The sequence below is a fragment of the Corticium candelabrum genome, chromosome 21 (assembly GCF_963422355.1).
Source record: "Corticium candelabrum chromosome 21, ooCorCand1.1, whole genome shotgun sequence".
NCBI lineage: Eukaryota > Metazoa > Porifera > Homoscleromorpha > Homosclerophorida > Plakinidae > Corticium > Corticium candelabrum.
The window spans coordinates 2,996,667-3,014,504 of record NC_085105.1 but is presented as its reverse complement, the minus strand read 5'-3'; the positions used below and the strand labels follow the sequence as shown (position 1 = coordinate 3,014,504).

At 42.4% G+C, this 17,838-nt stretch overlaps 2 protein-coding genes across 4 annotated transcripts; one reads left to right on the top strand and one right to left on the bottom strand.

Moving 5' to 3' along the window:
• Positions 1 to 271: 271 nt before the first annotated feature.
• On the bottom strand, positions 272 to 3,712 carry LOC134196436 (uncharacterized protein CXorf58 homolog). The gene is made up of 8 exons (XM_062665557.1): positions 3,626 to 3,712; positions 3,482 to 3,572; positions 3,321 to 3,415; positions 2,360 to 2,603; positions 1,242 to 1,317; positions 997 to 1,153; positions 811 to 931; positions 272 to 574 (listed from the first exon to the last, which is right to left on the bottom strand). The coding sequence occupies exons 1-8, from the start codon at positions 3,688 to 3,690 to the stop codon at positions 440 to 442; spliced, it is 984 nt and encodes a 327-aa protein (XP_062521541.1). The 5' UTR covers positions 3,691 to 3,712; the 3' UTR covers positions 272 to 439.
• A 90-nt stretch (positions 3,713 to 3,802) lies between these two features.
• LOC134196224 (methylcrotonoyl-CoA carboxylase subunit alpha, mitochondrial-like) lies at positions 3,803 to 10,528 on the top strand. Of its 3 annotated transcripts, none has more exons than XM_062665302.1 (19): positions 3,803 to 3,885; positions 3,940 to 4,076; positions 5,097 to 5,192; positions 5,250 to 5,371; positions 5,444 to 5,591; positions 7,037 to 7,158; positions 7,228 to 7,339; positions 7,403 to 7,484; positions 7,572 to 7,639; positions 7,718 to 7,777; positions 7,843 to 7,937; positions 8,002 to 8,084; positions 8,141 to 8,250; positions 8,355 to 8,571; positions 9,288 to 9,377; positions 9,441 to 9,637; positions 9,698 to 9,883; positions 9,942 to 10,151; positions 10,211 to 10,528. In XM_062665302.1, the coding sequence occupies exons 1-19, from the start codon at positions 3,822 to 3,824 to the stop codon at positions 10,316 to 10,318; spliced, it is 2,307 nt and encodes a 768-aa protein (XP_062521286.1). In that variant the 5' UTR covers positions 3,803 to 3,821; the 3' UTR covers positions 10,319 to 10,528. The 3 variants fall into 3 exon arrangements, with proteins under 3 accessions (XP_062521286.1, XP_062521287.1, XP_062521288.1); XM_062665303.1 differs by having other exon boundaries at positions 3,818 to 3,885; positions 3,943 to 4,076; XM_062665304.1 differs by lacking the exons at positions 3,803 to 3,885; positions 3,940 to 4,076; positions 5,097 to 5,192; positions 5,250 to 5,371; positions 5,444 to 5,591 and adding an exon at positions 6,953 to 6,976.
• Positions 10,529 to 17,838: the final 7,310 nt, after the last annotated feature.

The window sequence follows — 17,838 nt, the reverse complement described above, 5'->3', positions numbered from 1 at the left end:
ATCTAATAAAATTGAAGACTACATGTATTTACACATTCAGTTTCCTACAACTTCATTGAAATCTGACAACGGAAATGGGAGGCTGTGTGTGTGTGTGTGTGTGTGTGTGTGTGTGTGTGTGTGTGTGTGTGTGTGTGTGTGTGTGTGTGTGTGTGTGTGTGTGTGTGTGTGTCAGAGCCATTGTCCATGCACTTAGGTGTCAGTGTACTAGGACACCAGCCTCGTCACTTGATTTCGTATTACTAATAAGAGTGGCGTTTGGGTTATTAGTCTGACAGCCTGACACATGCACAACTCATCACAACATGTGATTATTAGAGTATCCATGACATTGTGACAACATCACCAACTGCTTGATCATGTACAAAAGTCGTTATGTACCAGTACAAGAAATTACTAAAATAGAATCCAGGACTACAGATTAATGCCTATTAAGTTGTTAGTCTACACTATCGATATTTAGATCCTGTGTCCATTCATACAATTGATCGGCCTGTTCTTCCAGGTCTTTTTCAGACAGTTGTTCTACCTGATCGATAGCGAATGGCACAACTGCAGGACTACAAGTGTCCTCCTGCAATATACAAACAAATAATGATGACTCTCAAACCTTGAAACAATCAAGCAAATAATTAAATTAATCAATACATTACTGTAGTTACTATGACATCAACCAATCAAGTCCACATATGGTGACAAAAACAAGTGGGCTGTATCGTGCATACATGCAGGCTGTAAGTTTGTGATTGGTTGTGTGACTACGTAGCAACATATTTCACTAGAATTTACTTGTAACTCAGTCACACTCACCCTTGCAAACTCTTCATACAGTTTCCTCATTTGCAGTACTCTGTGTCTTGCTTGCCTTGATCCACGGCCGGAGCTATTATGAAGACCACCCAAATTTCTTGACACTTTAGCAGATGTTATGCTTCACACAGATATCACAGTATGATCACAAAATATTGAAACTGTTGTAAGTAATGATTCATATACCCGCTATTTGAATGAGCCCTGATTTGATTAGTTTGCTGTTTCCTTGAAGGAGATCTTGACGAAATGAGTGAATGCATTTCTTTCTGTAAACGGCTTGACTGTACTCTGCTACTTAGATACTCGACTACATCATACATTATTGTCTGTCGTGGGAGACCTACAGCAACACCATTATAAGCGTCAAATATATCACATGTTACAACATGTGACAGCAATCCAGATATTGGGTATGTGTTATTTGTTACTGTCTAATGTCAACTTTCGCCACATGTTTGCTTTTCCTCCCAAAGATGCTGGACTTTCATCGACATGGCTCAATACCTGAACAACAGAGTTAGAAAAGCTAGTGGACGGTAAGTACCAGCAATAACAAAAGTGAAACAGTGTACACCATTTGTTTGTTATGTCTATTTATTAGTTTAAACTCAGCCATTGATAAAGTATAAAATTGTCTGTGTGTGTGTGTGTGTGTGTGCGTGTGTGTGTGTGTGTGTGTGTGTGTGTGTGCGTGTGTGTGTGTATGTGTGTGTCTATCAGTCTGTCTGTCTGTCTGTATTTAGATAGATTATTTGATTTTGACATTCAAAGTCAAGTCCATTAGTTAATGACTTTATTTGTTTGCAAGGACTGTTGTGTACTTAAAAAATCCTAGCATATGTACAAGTAGAATTTGTATGAGAATAAATTATCTGTCTGCCTGTCTGTCTGCCTGTCTGTCTGTCAAGAACATATATTTGAAACATCTATGCTATTACAATCTAAATTCTACTAAAACTACTGTCTCTTCAGTTCGAAATTATCTACGACCACTAGGGCTGTCTCTACAGTGCAAACTTATCTAGTGTACAATTGACTTCTGTATAAATCGCCTATATAATAAGTCTCTTGAGCACGTTATCCTGTCTAACCTCCTTTTTGATAAGACTGGCATTGCATCTCTGCAAAATGTCACTGCCAGTTGCTGTCGCCAGTAAGTTTGTCTGTGTCTGTCTGTCTTTCTGTCTGTCTGTCAATCTGATTTACATAGTAAGCATTAGTTTCAGTCACAGTCAATGCAGTGACAGTACTGTACTGCTTTGCTCAATCAATACAACTACAACTACACTATGCAAGACTGCAACTCTAGCTGGTACATTCAAAACGGTTCAAAATTACAGATTGGAACTTTCTAGTCTCAAGTAAGCAGTATTTATTCTTTGTACAATTTCTCTTCCTACTATAACTTTCAAATTGCAACGACAAGTAATCATTAGTTTTGCTTGTTAAAATCACTAGCTGTACAGGCATCAGTCCCAATCCAAATGCCCATGTGTCAGTGACATGCTCAATAGGTCACAAATGTAATTTCCTCTGACTTCATTACCTGCATGTAGTCTTTTACTGTAGTAATTTCAGCTTCATCGCCTCCTCCTGGTCTTTGTTGCTGAATGGTATCCAATAACATTTGATCAAAGAATTTTCTGTTTCCCATCATACGACGTGCGTCTTCAGCTGCCTCGGATGCTGGTTCTATTAGCCTCTTACCGGTCATATAGTGAATGCCTGTCCCATCACCACCAACAAATATCTTGAACAAAACAATGGGAGGAAAGTTTTGGCCGCCAAACCTATGACAAATATTAAGCACAGGTATTGCAAATCATTAGAAATCAATTTATTGTGAAGACGAAGGAATATGGTATGTTCTGCAGAATTTGTTGGCCTGTGCCAAGTATTCTCCTAGAGCTAGTCCAAAAACTCCAGGATGACTGTATGACTATGATTCAACTTTGAGACTCCGTGGACAATGAGGCCCACACATACATGTATGTTGCAGCAAACAAACAACACTAAGGTTCTGGATATATTTCCTGTCATGCGAATCAAATGCTCCAACAATGAAGCTACAAGCATAACACACACACACACACACACACACACACACACACACACACACACACACACACACACACACACACACACACACACACACACACACACACACCTGGAATTCCACTAATACCCACTATGGGCTTCGGCATCGCAGAAGAAGTTTCCCCCAAGAAGTGCGGTCACTTGCTTGTGACAGGTCAATATTCAAGATACCAAGTCTCATTGTATGATATCAACCCATCTGTTCTTTGGACCATGCTGAGGACGTTTCATATTATGTAACTTGCTTCTCAGCAACAACTTCTGTGGACACACACACACACACACACACACACACACACACACACACACACACACACACACACACACACACACACACACACACACACACTTCAATAATTCAACCTTTAGCCAAAATGATCAGCTAGCTGGTCACATGCAAGTAGACAAACCTGAACTTAATCTTTGTATTCATGGCAGGATCTTTAAGCAAATCAAATTCAGCAGGACAAACTCTTTTCAAGACTTCACAACTGAGAGACTGTTCCTAGATATCACAATAAACTTGTACACTGTTGCCATGTTCGCTTCCTCAACAACTGAAACTGCTTACCGCTACACAGACAGCGGATTTCAGCATTTTGAACAACTGTCTGTCTCTGTAGCTGCACCAGCAGCGCTGGATCTTCTTGCTTGCCTCTTCTCTTTACGAATTGTCGCTTAGATCGACACAACGACAAACACTGTTTATACTCACTTAATCACAGCTCTCGCTTTCATTACAGAGTCAGTTTCAAAAATGTTCTGTGGAGAAGACTCCATCGCTCGTACACGTAGCAACCAGAACAGCAACACTGCTAATATTTTAGCGCGCGTTAGACAAATTTATAGTCGCAAAGCATGCGCAGACTAAAAAATACGTTTACGTTTTCCCGGATGCGAGCTTGAAGAGAATGGCGTTTTTTCTGCCACTTGTAAATGCAAACCGCTGCCTGTCTACCCAGTCTAGCGTGGCTGGTGAGTTGCATATACCTGGTTACGTAGTACGTTAATTATTCGGCGTCTGTGCAGCAGGTCACATCAGGAAAGTTCTAATTGCAAACCGAGGAGAGATAGCCTGTCGTATAATGCGTACGGCTGAAACGTTAGGAATAAAGACTGTGGCTGTGTACAGTGATGCTGACAGACACGCACTCCACGTACAGATGGTAGGTAGTCTCGCGTAGCCAGACCCTCTTCGCCATCCTAGGGGCTTTCTCGCCGGAAGTATGGTGGCGGAGAGGCTCTGGCTACGCGAGAGGTGTACAATACGTTGATCATGTTACTAAAAGTTAATATTTAATATTACACAAGTTGTTTAATATAACTTAATATTAAATTAGTATTACACAAGTCCTCATGACTCATCCACTTTTGACTGACCCATCCGTAAAGGGTTACATGTTAACGAGGATTAAAAACAAACAGCTGCATTCCAGAATTAGAGACTGTAGAATGCGGCCACTGGTTTGACAACAATATTGCTCTCTGAGCTGGTAATGGTATCAACGGAGAGCTTCTTACAGAGCTAATTCCGTGCATATTTTGGCCACAGGTATGTATTAAACTCAAACGTCAATGTAACCAATTTCTGGAGTGATAAATGAGTTAGAGACGTAGTGAGGCGGAATCATGACTAATTGCATAGCTACCATAGTAACTGTGGTCCATAATGGGTATCAGGCTTTACAGTCACCCAACTTTAATAATTAATGGCAGAGTTAGATAATAAGCAAGACCGTCTAATCTCCTGATGGTCTGGAAATGCAGAAAATGGAGCTTGTAGTTAATTATATGTGCATGGCTGACAAGTCATGTGTTCTCTTCTCTGCTGGTCTATGTCTTTAGGCAAAGCCGGTAGAGGCCTCTGACTCTTTTAGCCTCTTTCAGAAGGGCAGAAGAGGTAAAGAATTGCACTAACGTTGTCAATTGATATACTTATTTAGGGACATTGGGATTATGTTGTAAACTTGTTCAAACGATTAGTAAAGATACCATGGGAGCTTGTAATTATTAAATTACATTTTGTTAAATGAGAGTGATAAGTATTTTAGACTGCAGAATGAAGACCAAAGGAAATGTAAGTACTTTAGTAGGCAGTGATATGAGTATGGTTGCTGTATGATGAACAGACATGTACATAAGATGTGGACAACAAAGATATTGTTGTATTGTTGTTGCTTGTCTAGGCCAATGAATCCCAACACATAGGTTCAGCATCTGCAGACAAGAGTTACTTGTGTGTAGAGCATCTGATAGAAGCTGCTAAACGAAGCAACGCTGAGGTCTAGTGTATTGGAATGATATAGCATTTCCAGTTAGCAATTGTGATCATTGTCTAGGCAATACATCCTGGATATGGCTTTCTATCTGAACGTTTTGAGTTTGCTGAGGCGTGTGAAAAAGAAGGGATAGTTTTTATTGGACCTCCAGCATCAGCGATTCGAAGTATGGGAGACAAAATGTTGGTATTGCACAATTTAAAACGGTAAAATTAATTGATTTTTAATGACTTAGTTGTTTGTTGACAATCTAGTGAAGCAAAACAGATGATGTCATCTGCTGGGGTTCCAGTCATTCTGGGATATCACGACATTGATCAGTCTTATGGGAAGCTGAAGTATGAGGCTGAAAAGATAGGTCTACCGTTGATGATTAAAGCAGCACTGGGAGGAGGAGGGAGGGTAAGTGAATGCATTTAGTATAGTGACTCTTGTTTATAATGACCAGTCAAGAGACTTTGAAGTCTTGGTATACATCAAAAGCAGGTGTGTGTGTAGCCTCGACGCTAGGCCATTTTGAGTAACGCTCGCGATTATGAGTAGGAGCCACATGACCGGAAACGAAGTTGCCACCGTAAGGCGAAGATTGGTTTAGGGACACATTATGTCACGTGACCTAGTTTGTCACGTGATGGCATTCTCATGTTGCGATTGATTGTTTATACATTATGCATGTAATTAAATTAGCTTAATGATTATTGCTAGGCGGTGCCTGTAGAGTCAGTTAGTTAATTAGCCAAAGAATGCGGTGCATAAGAAAATGATCGAAGTGTGAGAAAAATGAACGAAAACGTAAGTCTATGCATGCACACAGGGCTGGTGCCGCTTTGCCAGTGTAATTTTACCTGTGCCTCCAAGGATTCTGTGACTAGATGTCCTCTCAGGACCTCTACAATCCAAAGAGTGGCGCATGCACGGCGCAGACTACATGTCTACAATTGCCGTTAGCGTGGCAAGTGTTTGTTGATTCTTCCACATCATCCTTGCAGTTCGACGCATTTGTAATGTTCTGCTGATCTGCAGCCGGCTGTCGTTTGATCTCTAGCCTATGCAGCTGGAAACATTTTTTCCATGTTGCTCAAGGTGATGATGATGAACCAGGAGGAGCTTACTTCATTAAAGTAATTGAAAAAAGATTATTGATTAATTGGATAATGAGCCACGTGAGGGTATTTATGCATAATGTGTCCCTAGGCCAATCTTCGCCTTACGGTGGCAACGTCGTTTCTGGTCATGTGATCCCTACTCATAATCACGCACGTTACTGCACTACGTAAGGTGAAGATGGCCTAGCATCGAGGCTTGTGTGTGTGTGTGTGTGTGTGTGTGTGTGTGTGTGTGTGTGTGATGTGATAGCTCAGTTGGTTGGAGAGTCATCTTATGGAGTGTTTACATCCGGGACCTTGAAGGGTCACAAGTTTAAGTCACAGTAATGGCGAGCTATGGCATAATTTCCTTAAGCAAGAAACTAACACACGTTTGCTTTTCTCAACTCAGGAGTACATGTGTAAATGAGTACCTGGTCATTGGGACCTAAGTGGCCATCGGCTGTGACATGACATCAGCCACTGGGGTCCTGATGAAACTTTAGGTGCTCACACCACAGTTGGCTTCACAAGTCAGTGCTTCTGCAAGTGCCTGGCCCAGCTCCAGGAGTTTGCTAGCGCAGTCCCAGAGTTTCCTGAGTAGCACACAAGGCCCAGCTTAACAGCTGGGGGTGTGACCTCTGAGAGGCAGCGCCTGATGTTTAGGTTTAGTCTAGGTGTGTGTGGGCAATAGTTGCAAGTGTGAGTGTCTGTTTAGTTTGTAGACTGTTAAGATTTCTTGATGACACACTGTCACTGTAGGGTATGAGAATTGTGAACTCAATGAATGAATTTGAAAGTCAGTTGGAATCTGCTCGTAGTGAAGCAAAAAGCACATTTGGAAACGATCAAGTTCTTTTAGAGAAATACATTGGTCGACCACGGTGAGCTAATTGGTTACTTGGTAGTTCTAAGTTTAGCAATTAACGTTATTACTGTAATACTTTTTCTAGACATGTTGAGGTTCAGGTCTTTGCTGATAGACACGGGAATGCTGTCTACTTATATGAACGAGACTGTAGTGTCCAGAGAAGACACCAGAAGATTATTGAAGAAGCTCCTGCTGTCAGAATCTCATCTTGGTTATTGTAATCATTTCTGATTGTAAATGGTGTGTGTTGGTTTTAGCCTGGTGTTGATGACCATGTTCGTCGTGATTTGGGAGAGGCAGCTGTAAGAGCTGCTAAAGCTGTAGGATATGTTGGAGCAGGTATGTAGTTGGATGACATTTCATTGCGTGATATTTTTATTTGGGTGGCGTTGCTGTCATCAAAATTGTGATATTTTTGGATTTTAGGGACGGTGGAATTTATCATGGATGTTGACAAGAGGTTCTATTTCATGGAGATGAACACTAGACTTCAAGTAAGTTGTTTTACATCGGCAATATTATGTATTATGTATTATGTTATTAGCACCTGATTATGTAATGACTCTGATTAGGTTGAACATCCTGTAACTGAAATGATTACAAACACGGATTTAGTTGAGTGGCAGTTCCAGGTGATTTTGGAAGTTGGGTAGTGATTTGTAGAGAGGCAATGGGAGCTTGTGTTTGCCTCACGAAGGTTGCTGCTGGTCATCCCTTACCATTGTCTCAAAATGAGATTCCACTAGAAGGACATTCATTTGAAGCTCGTGTTTATGCTGAAGATCCCGATAGGTCAGTCAGTTGTTTGAACATCTGTACTTTGACTTAGTCAATTTTTGACGAACTGTTGTTGAAGGGATTTTCAACCGGCTGCTGGCAAGTTGTATTATCTTTCGGCTCCAGATGATGTATCTCGAGTTGAAACTGGAGTCAGGCAAGGTGATCGACTTGTCAATTTGTTGATTGAGTATGCGACTCCACATTTGTCGTTTCAGGTGATGATATCAGCATCTACTATGATCCAATGATAGCAAAGGTTGTTGTATGGGGCGAAGATCGATCGTCAGCTTTGTATAGTTTGATTGATGCTCTCAACAAATATCATGTAAGATTATATTACTAACAAATAATTATGATTTTTGTACGAAGTTTATGAAAGTTATTATATATTAATCTGACATGATAAGGAACTGGGTTGTGTTATTGCAGGTGGTTGGTATTCCCACAAACCTTAGTTTTCTTTCCAGACTTGCTAGTCATCCAAGTTTCTTTGCTGGCAATGTCAATACTGACTTTATCAAGGAACATCATCAGAGCTTGTTTCCACCTCCATCGTCCCTTCCAAGCAAGATTTTAGCACAGGCAGCACTTGTGTTTCTGCTTCACAGCCAGGAAGCACAGATTCATGAGGGAATTGCACTTGCTGGTAGGGCATTGTGTTTGAGTATTGTACAACTGTTTGTGTTTAAGCGTTCTAATGTAGGTTGTTGTTACTTGCTGTAAATTGCATTCTAACATTACAGAGTATTCTGATTTTTAATATAGTAAATTGAGATGGCAATAAAGTGAGGATGACTATCATTTATTGGTTCTGAATAGTGGAATAGGGTGGCAATTATTAAATACAAGCTAATAATGTGCTTTGGTTGACAGAATGTGCATATGCACGAATTAGGCTGGCAACGTGGAGCCTTATTCTGCATCATACAAATGAAACATTATGCATATTTTGTACGAATTATTCTGTGTGTTTGACACATAAGGTTGTTGGAAGTAGCATGCAAATCGTAGAACGTGCTCATCACTTGAGGAACTGAAGAGCAGGTTGTGAATACAAGGGAGATGAATGCTGAATTTGTTAGTTGAGAATAAACAAAATGAAATTTGAATAGACGTTGCACAGTTGCACAGTACGTAAATGCCACAATGAAAATGAATTGATCAAAATCAGTGCCAGTAGGATCATTACCACATGTGCTGTATTGGTTGTATTCATGGAAATGACATGTGACATATGCTGATGTTGTAGCAGTCGGTGTACTTAACACAAAATTGAGACTATTAATTGTTGTGCTAACTGTATGTTTATACAATTTATCTTCAAAATTGAATACAATGTTTGTAATGCAACACTGTATGTAGATCCAACATCACCATTTAGTAGCAATGATTTGTGGAGGGTTTGTCTTCCACAATCATCTGGAATTAAGTTCTCAACAGGAATGGATGAAAGTAGGTATCTTGTGATTGCTTGACACCTAAGTGTGTATCACGTCGATTTATTCTTTTTTCTAGCTGTCGAGGTTGTTATGAGAAGGAAGTTAGATGGGAGCTACAGTGTTCAATTGCCTGGTGATGACAGAATGTTAGATATCAGTGGTTATATTACTGAATATGACAGTCCTGCAATGACTGTGAGCGGATCTGTGGACAACCACTCTTTTGGTTGTAAAGCAGTTTTCTCGAATGATACAATCCATCTCTTTACTGAGGTGACCAAATCATTGTTGTAGTGCATCTTACTTGTGCGTTAGTGTCATATGTATATATAGGATGGTAACTACCAAGTTCATTTATTCGTTCCCAAGTTTGTCCAGGAATTGAGTGGAATGCAGTTTGGCCAGAATTTTCAACTCATTGCAGCAGACAATGGTAAAGTTGTCAAGGTCCATGTTTCTGATGGAGAAAGGGTGACTAAAGATCAACCACTGTTAATGATTGAGACAATGAAATTACAGGTGAGACCATTTCACCAAATATTAGGAGTGGGTAACAGTCTGATGTTGTTCTTTCTAGGTTGAAATTCTTTCTCCGTTTGATGGTGTTATAGAGCAAGTTCGATTTACTGCCAGTCAAGTGTACCACAGCGGTGCTTTATTGATTAAATTCAAGGATCTTCCCACAACATCGCCAATTCCTGGGGAGGTACTTGAAGTTGTTGTGTCTGAAGGACAGCAAGTTGCAGCTGGTGAAATTCTCATGAATGTGGAATGTTACAAAGACAAAGTAAGGAAACATTTAATAATATTCTGGTTGATAAAAAGCTTGGTATCTTTACTGTTTAGTATGAGGTACTAGCGCCTGAGGATGGAGTTGTTAAGACAATATTTTACTCCACAGGAGAGCAATTCTCTGCTGATTCATTACTAATATCATTAGATGAAACAAGATGAGCTGGTAGTGATGATTTAAAATTGGTGTTATGGTTAGCAAAATGACAACGTTTCAGAGCTCCGTAATGATTTGGAGTTTTATAATTACTTGCACAGAAGCGCTTGCACTGCTTAATTAAAGACAGTGACAGTGAAAAGTACTCACACACACAGGATGTATAGGAAGGAAGAGGTTGTGGGAACGAAGCGTTCTGATAATCAAAAATCTTTAGGGAGCCGAGTTTATTGCATATAATTTACATGCACGCACATGCGTGGCTTTGAATTTGCTCACTTTCAGTCAGTCATTGTGGCGTATCCGTAAACTGTTCGCTCTTATAGTCTTTCCTTTTTATTGCTAGAGTCCCATGCATACGGGGACCGGACAAGACTAGCGCGAGAGAGTCTGGGGACGAGGCTAGGTACTATAGGCGTCAGTCAAGTAATTGTTACATACTTCTTCCATATCATAACTAAAAAGCGCAGTATGTGTTTAGATCGCTACATAGCTACTGTACAAGAAGTTTCTGAAGCCGTTTCTATACATTTAGACAACTTATTCAGCTTCATCTCTGCCTGCTGTCCAGCACGGCATGCACTCCTGCGGTCACGTGATTCAATTCGTGAGCTAGTTTGCTTGTTCTAGTTACATAGATTAGGATTCTAGGCTGACAGAGCTTACTAAATTATCTACTAACATATGTGATTACCTTTTTCTGAGTTGAACTATAGAAGTGAGCTAGTCACTTGTATACGAAGATGCCTAGAGACCGAAAACGCAGTGGGTCCATCGTCTAGCATACTAACTGTAACGTAACAACAACTTCGCCCGCTCGGCACTAGGCAACCGAGTAGAATTTAATTAGAACTGTGCATGCATCTTCGGGACAAATTTTACTGTTAAGCTGGATTTACAATATGCAAACGTTTGAGCGTCTCGTCACGTCGCGTAGTACAAATTCAAATTGTAAATGGTCGACGCGACACAACGTTCGATGGACGCGACGCGTCGAAACAGAACCAAGTTCTATTTGAGCGTCGAACCAGAAGCTCTTCACGTTGCGTCGAAAGTAGCACCTTGATCTCGACCAATCACAGCCAACTATAAATGCACGTGTGGCTTCCGTGAGCAATGATTCTTGATTTCGGCGCTGTACTCGACGTTGAGCGGTCTATAGATTGTGTATGGAGCTATCCTTGCTTGTGGATGATCAACTGCAAGATGTACAAAGACCTGCGTGCATGGGAGAACGCGTAGAAATTGAGTTTGAGCAAGCTGGGGATTCCGGCAGAGTTGTGCTAGTAAAAAATCGAAGCGCGAGTGGTCAGTTCAATAATTCAGGCAGCGACGTCTACCGCGCGCTGAAATCGTATTGTAAATCATTTAATGGTACGACGCGTGTGACGAGATACGTGCCACTCCCACGCAAGACAACGTGACAGGGACGCACGCGACGCGACGCCACGCTCAAGCGTTCCCATATTGTAAAGCTGGATTTACAATATGGAAACGCTTGAGCGTCGCGTCGCGTGCGTCCTGTCACGTTGTCTTGCGTGGGAGTGGCACGTACGCGTCACAAGCGTCGTACCATTCACAATACGATTTCTGCGCGCCGTAAACGTCGCTGCCTGAATTATTGAACTGACCACTCGCGCTTTGATTTTCTACTAGCACAACTCTGCCGCAACCCCCAGCTTGCTCAAAATCAATTTCTAGGCGTTCTCCCATGCACGCAGGTCTTTGTACGTCTTGCAGTTGATCATCCACAATCAAGGATAGCTCCATACACAATCTATAGACCGCTCAACGTCGAGTACAGAGCCCAAATCAATAATCATTGCCCACGGAAGCCACACATGCATCTACAGTTGGCTGTGATTGGTCGGAATCAAGGTGCTACTTCCGACGCGACGTGTACAGCTTCCGGTTCGACGCTCGAGTAGAACTTGGTTCTATTTGGACGCGTCGCGTCGCGTCCGTCGAACGTCGCGTCGCGTAGACCATTTACAATTTGAATTTGTACTACGCGACGTGACGCGACGCGACGCTCAGCGTTTTGCATATTGTAAATCCAGCTTAAATCCAGCTTTACCTGTTACGCGCGCGTGTGTGTGTGGTGTGTGTGTGTGTGTGTGTGTGTGTGTGTGTGTGTGTGTGTGTGTGTGTGTGTGTGTGTGTGTGTGTGTGTGTGTGTGTGTCTAGTGCATGAACGGTGAGGCGTCGTCATCTTTGAGTCAATCCTACCTGGCATTGCATGTGTAAGTCACGTGGCAGCTAGTACGCTAGATAGACGGCCGTGCAGGGTAGATACTGTCTCGAGCGAAGCCACTGTTATCGGACACCATTAATCATTGGACAGCCGTGCAAGAAGTAAACGAAGTAAGACTGAGCTTTCCTAGAGCCCACAGTAAGAAGGATTAGTAAAGACTGTGATTCCAGACGCGGGACTTCGAAAGGCTTGAAACGGCTAAGCTAGGACGGTAAACGTGATCCTTCTCTGCGACCCCGTTCATCGGACACCACCATCATTCACCGGACACGACCTCCCCCATGAAAACGCAAAGACAATTCTGCAACTTCGCACCTGAGATAGGTATAAAGGTGACTAGCTAACACAACACTATCACTGTCTCCGCTAGTCTCGCGTAGCCAAACCCCTCCCCTTCATGATATCTACCGGCAGGAAAGGGTTTGGTGAAATTGCACATAAGCTGTGGCGCCAGGCATACGCCCACGTCTTTCCAACTAGTAATTAGATGAAGGTTAAGTTGACAGGTGATAATTACTGGAAACATTCTTCTCTCTGTTGTCGACGAGAAATCACTTGTTGGAAGGCTGACAACAATCAATGGACCGATTTTACGATAGTATGGTATTGTTCTTGGTATAGGGCGTTTAGTTAGCTACGAATTCACGCAAACTGCGCGCTAACCTCTGCGTAATTAATTATTTCGACTTGCCGTGCCATCTTCTCGATCTCTTCCAGCAATCCTTGAATTTGCTGATCTAGCCTAGGAAACGAAGCAAGCTACGTTCGGCAATGAATCACAAACAGGCTCGATCCAGCTGCTTCTATCTAATCAGCTGCTCCACAAAAGAATGTCCGACTAGTCTAGACTTGCCAAGATATCTACATTGCTTGAGCATTGCGAGAGCCGTTTCTTTTTCTTTGTTTTGCGTTTGCTGAAAAGAGGCTCCAAGCACAAAGCACAAAGCACAACAGTTCGGATCCATTGTGTGCAACTAACAATCAACTTGCGTGCGGTTGATTACACGTTTACGTTAATGTAATTATCTGCCACCCGGAAGTCGGTGGCGGCTGACACCACTACTTGTGTGCAATTTCACCAAACCCTTTCCCGCCGGTAGATATCAAGAAGGGGAGGGGTTTGGCTACGCGAGACTATGTCTCCGCTCTCCAGAAGAGATAGCGCACGCTCATTGAGTCGAGGTAACGCCTCTTTCGTCGGACAGTCGTTTTGTCTTTGCACTCCTGAGTGTCTTGCAGCACAACTACACAGGCTTGATGCACCGGATGTAGCAGACGAATCACGTCATCCATGTTCTAGCTTTGCAGTGAGCACATTCTCCCAACTCGCACAGCAACAGCCCTTGCTTTCCTTTCAAGGTCCCTAAATTGTTACTTGGCTCTGAATAGGACGTTTGCAGGTGTTTCTATCTTAGTTTGATATCTATCATTGCCTGACCTTGCACCGTCACGAAGTGCAGCACGTCATCGTTTGTACAACCAGCTGTACCGAATGCAGGAACTTTGTTTAGTATCAGAGCAGCTAGAACCTTCACCCGTGCTTCTCCTAGGTAAAGCTGAATTAGATAACGTCAAGTCCTTGTCAACGCGCGCTACGCAGCGATCGACTTTCTTTGCAAAGGGTAAAAGAGCGTTTTAGCACTTCAATCCTGCCCTCTCATCGGTTTCGGTTGTCGTCTTTTTTGTTGAACGGCTAGTTCGTTCAAGCGACATCTTTTACACGTCCTAGTGGGGGCGTGGTTGCAGGAGAAATGACTCAGAATTGCCACCAAGCACTCTAGGCAAGTGTTCTGCGTTCTGCAGCGTTTCAGATAGCTGAATTTAATCAACTGCAGTTATTTGAAACCTAGAGCTGTTGCTGAGAAGGTAGGAAGGCAAGAAAATTGGTGTCCGACGATTGGGCCCGTTACCACGGGGGTTTGACCGACTGCAACTCATACAAATCTTGGCTGACATGCAGGGTAACAACACGATTTGTAGGTAAAGAGTTGTTGATTAGCGATATATAAGTAACTAGGCTGAAAGATGCGTGTGTGCAATTCAGACGCTACTGTCCGGTGAACAATGCGTTTGTCCGATGAACGGGGTAGGCAAGGCTCCGCACTGTTTTCAATCTCACTATAAGCAGAGAAGAGGTACAATGCTCTCTTTTGGTGTGCTCAATTACAACTTGGATACCTACATTTATGATGTGGTAGGGACTGCGTTCAAAAACGAATAACTGAGAACTCGCGTCCGGAATATGATGGTGTCCGAGGAACGGGGCCGCGCTCTAGTCGGTTTGACAAAGAATGGGAAACACCAACGCTAGCTCGGTCTCTGCAGTCGTCTCGCGAATCTCATCAAAGTTTGCAGTTTGCCAAGCTAGGCGACATGTCTGGGCTCAGACGTTTCATACGGAAACACGATATCGACATCAAAGATCAAGAGCAGAAAGATAATTGTGAAGAATTCAGCGCTCATGAAGGATACCGGGTAACCCAGAAGCGTGCAGAGAACTTCTGCTTGCTGGAGCTATAATTTAATTATGTCTCTAGACTTACTGAATGAGCACAATGAATCTGCTGTTTCAGTTTGTGAGGATTCAAAGACGTCGCTTGTTTCATTGACCACGGGGCTGCTGTGAATGTTGTGACTAAAAGAGTCACGGTCCTACGGTCGGTGCCTATGGTCTCTAGAGTCGCACATGGTGCTAACTGCATGGCTCTTGCTGAATCATGCGGGAAGGAATGTTCTGGGGAGGCAGTCGATTCAAGCAATCTAGCAGCTGCCGACTTTATATCCAACGTGTTGTCATGCAGGTGTATACGTATGACGTCGCAGCACAGACAGTTTCACGCAGTGTCTACATTGCTCGCGAGTTGTGTTACGTTGTCATACATTGCGCCTGAAACTCAATCTAATATACTGTATCTTCCTCATGCACATCAGAGATATAGCTAGTGCGCGCAATCTATTTAGTACTGTTGCTCGACCATACTCGACAATATACTAGAGAAAAAGCCGTCTAGCAAATCAGCTTGCCATGCACAAGTGCATGTCTTCAACTTCAACAGTCGATGCGAATATAGATGTTTTGTATTTACAAAATAGTAATATTAGCCAAAATAATGTAATGATAAATGCATTTATTAGTCTGTAGTGCATGCGCGATCAATGAGCAGTACTTAGCTAGAAGATGCTTCTGCATGGACGAGCCAGTGCGTCTAATTAGTCTCTAGCTAGGCATCTTGGTATAATTAGACAGATTGTGAGGAGAAGATGTACAAAGAAAAATGTTATTCTATATATAAGGATGCAAACATTTTCCTGTTTCTTTCCGTGACTTCCTATTTGCAAGTCAACAGAGTCTCGGTCTGATGACCGGCAGCACGGTGCGATTCACGCATGCACATACTTGGGCTCAGAAATTTCTTTCGGCAAGTTTGGTGAAGTTCGTCCGGTGAAGGTATCTGACCGCGAAGTTACGCGGTGATCTACGACTATGAAGATCCGACGAAGGTAAGGAGTCAATCTGAGCCAATGCGTTTAGTCTCTCTAGGCATCTTGGTTTATTAATTAACTAAACAGCTTATGAGGAGAAGATGTACAAAGAAAAATGTTATTCTATAGATAAGGATGCAAATGTTTTCCTGTTTCTTTCCGGAAATATCTATTATCTAGGTAGTACCTCCTCCTTCTAATAAAATTATCTTGGATACTATGACTTTCCTGAACGTTGATCACTCTAGCCAATCGAGCCAGTACTCAGCAGCTGTGTCCTAGACTGGCTATACCTAAACAGCATTGAAGTCATGAATCTGTGGCGAATCATGGCTGCTCTGCTAGTAGCTGCAGTTATGATCTACGAGCAGTTGCAAGTCGGCTCTGCAAGTAAGCGCTATCTAGCTCTAGAACGAGTGCATTCTAGACGAATGCACAGATAAACAAACTTGCGGGACAATAAGTCTGCAGACAATAAAGGTTGCATGTGCACAAATGTCTTACGACAAAGAAAAACCAGCTGTTACCTATGACAGAGAGGAAAACGAACAAACTATTTACTATACTTGCATGAGAATGAACTAAATGATATGATACTGTACTTGCTTTTTCCAGTTCCTAGTCAGTTTATGGCGTTGAGCCGAGATGACTCTAAGCTAGAGTTTGTCTACGCCGACACATCTTTTCCAAGATCAGTTTCTGGGATGAAATCTCTAGATGATGTGTCAGCTACGCAACTAGATTACGATGCATCCTCTCAAGAGATAATCTGGACGGATGCAAAGAAAGGCGTCATATCTGTTGACAAGCTTCAAGGAAATCACAGAAGAGATCTCGCGAAGGGTTTCACCACGGAATTGACTGCTATTGCTGTAGACTGGGTGAGTAGACTGCTTTACTTCAGTGATCAAGAAGAGAAAATTCTAGGAGTGGCAAGACTAGACGGACGATACATCAAGATACTACGGGAAAATGTACGTGTCTCATCTATTGCTCTGGATCCAGAGAATGGGTAAGACTCCACACGCGTCGCATGTCTAGAAGCATAATTAAGTGATTGTGGTATAGTCTCGCATGTGAACAAGGGAACGACTCGGTAGACCTCTATACTCACGATGTCTTTCTACTTCTAGACCGTAAATGTCTTTGTAAGCATACATCTTCTAACATGGATGCAATGGTATCGACCCACTTTCTAGACAGATGATGTATAGTTTTAACCTACACATATCTAATTGTGGCGAAGCCGGAGGCGGCTACTAGCTAAATGGTAAAGATAGTACGCATCTTTGAGAGCTAGTGGATTGCCATGCAATGCTCTAAGACGCCCATTCATGCAGTTCCCAGCTGCATGCGACTCAATGATGACGGAGGTAAACCAGCACACGAGGTCATATAATTAGAGGTCAACTGGCTCGAGTAGTTATTTTAGTATATAGATGCAAAGCGTTACCCACCCCCACCCTGTGGGCGGAGCAATTTAACTTTGCGCGTTTACTCTTTAGACGCGTCCCATTACTGTATTAAAACATTGATGCTAATACAGAAAAGGCTACGTATATCACTAAGAGTTCAAGATAGACGACCATGGTGGTCGTAGAAAAAATCTAACCAACAGTCATCTGATGCATGTTTGTAGCTATCATCTACAGAGTCATTACTTCAAACTATTCTGTCAATCTTTTTAGCTAAAACACTACTATCGTGTCTGTCTCTGTCTGTCTGTCTGTCTGTCTGTCTGTCTGTCTGTCTGTCGTGTCTCGTTGTGTGTGTGTGTGTGTGTGTGTG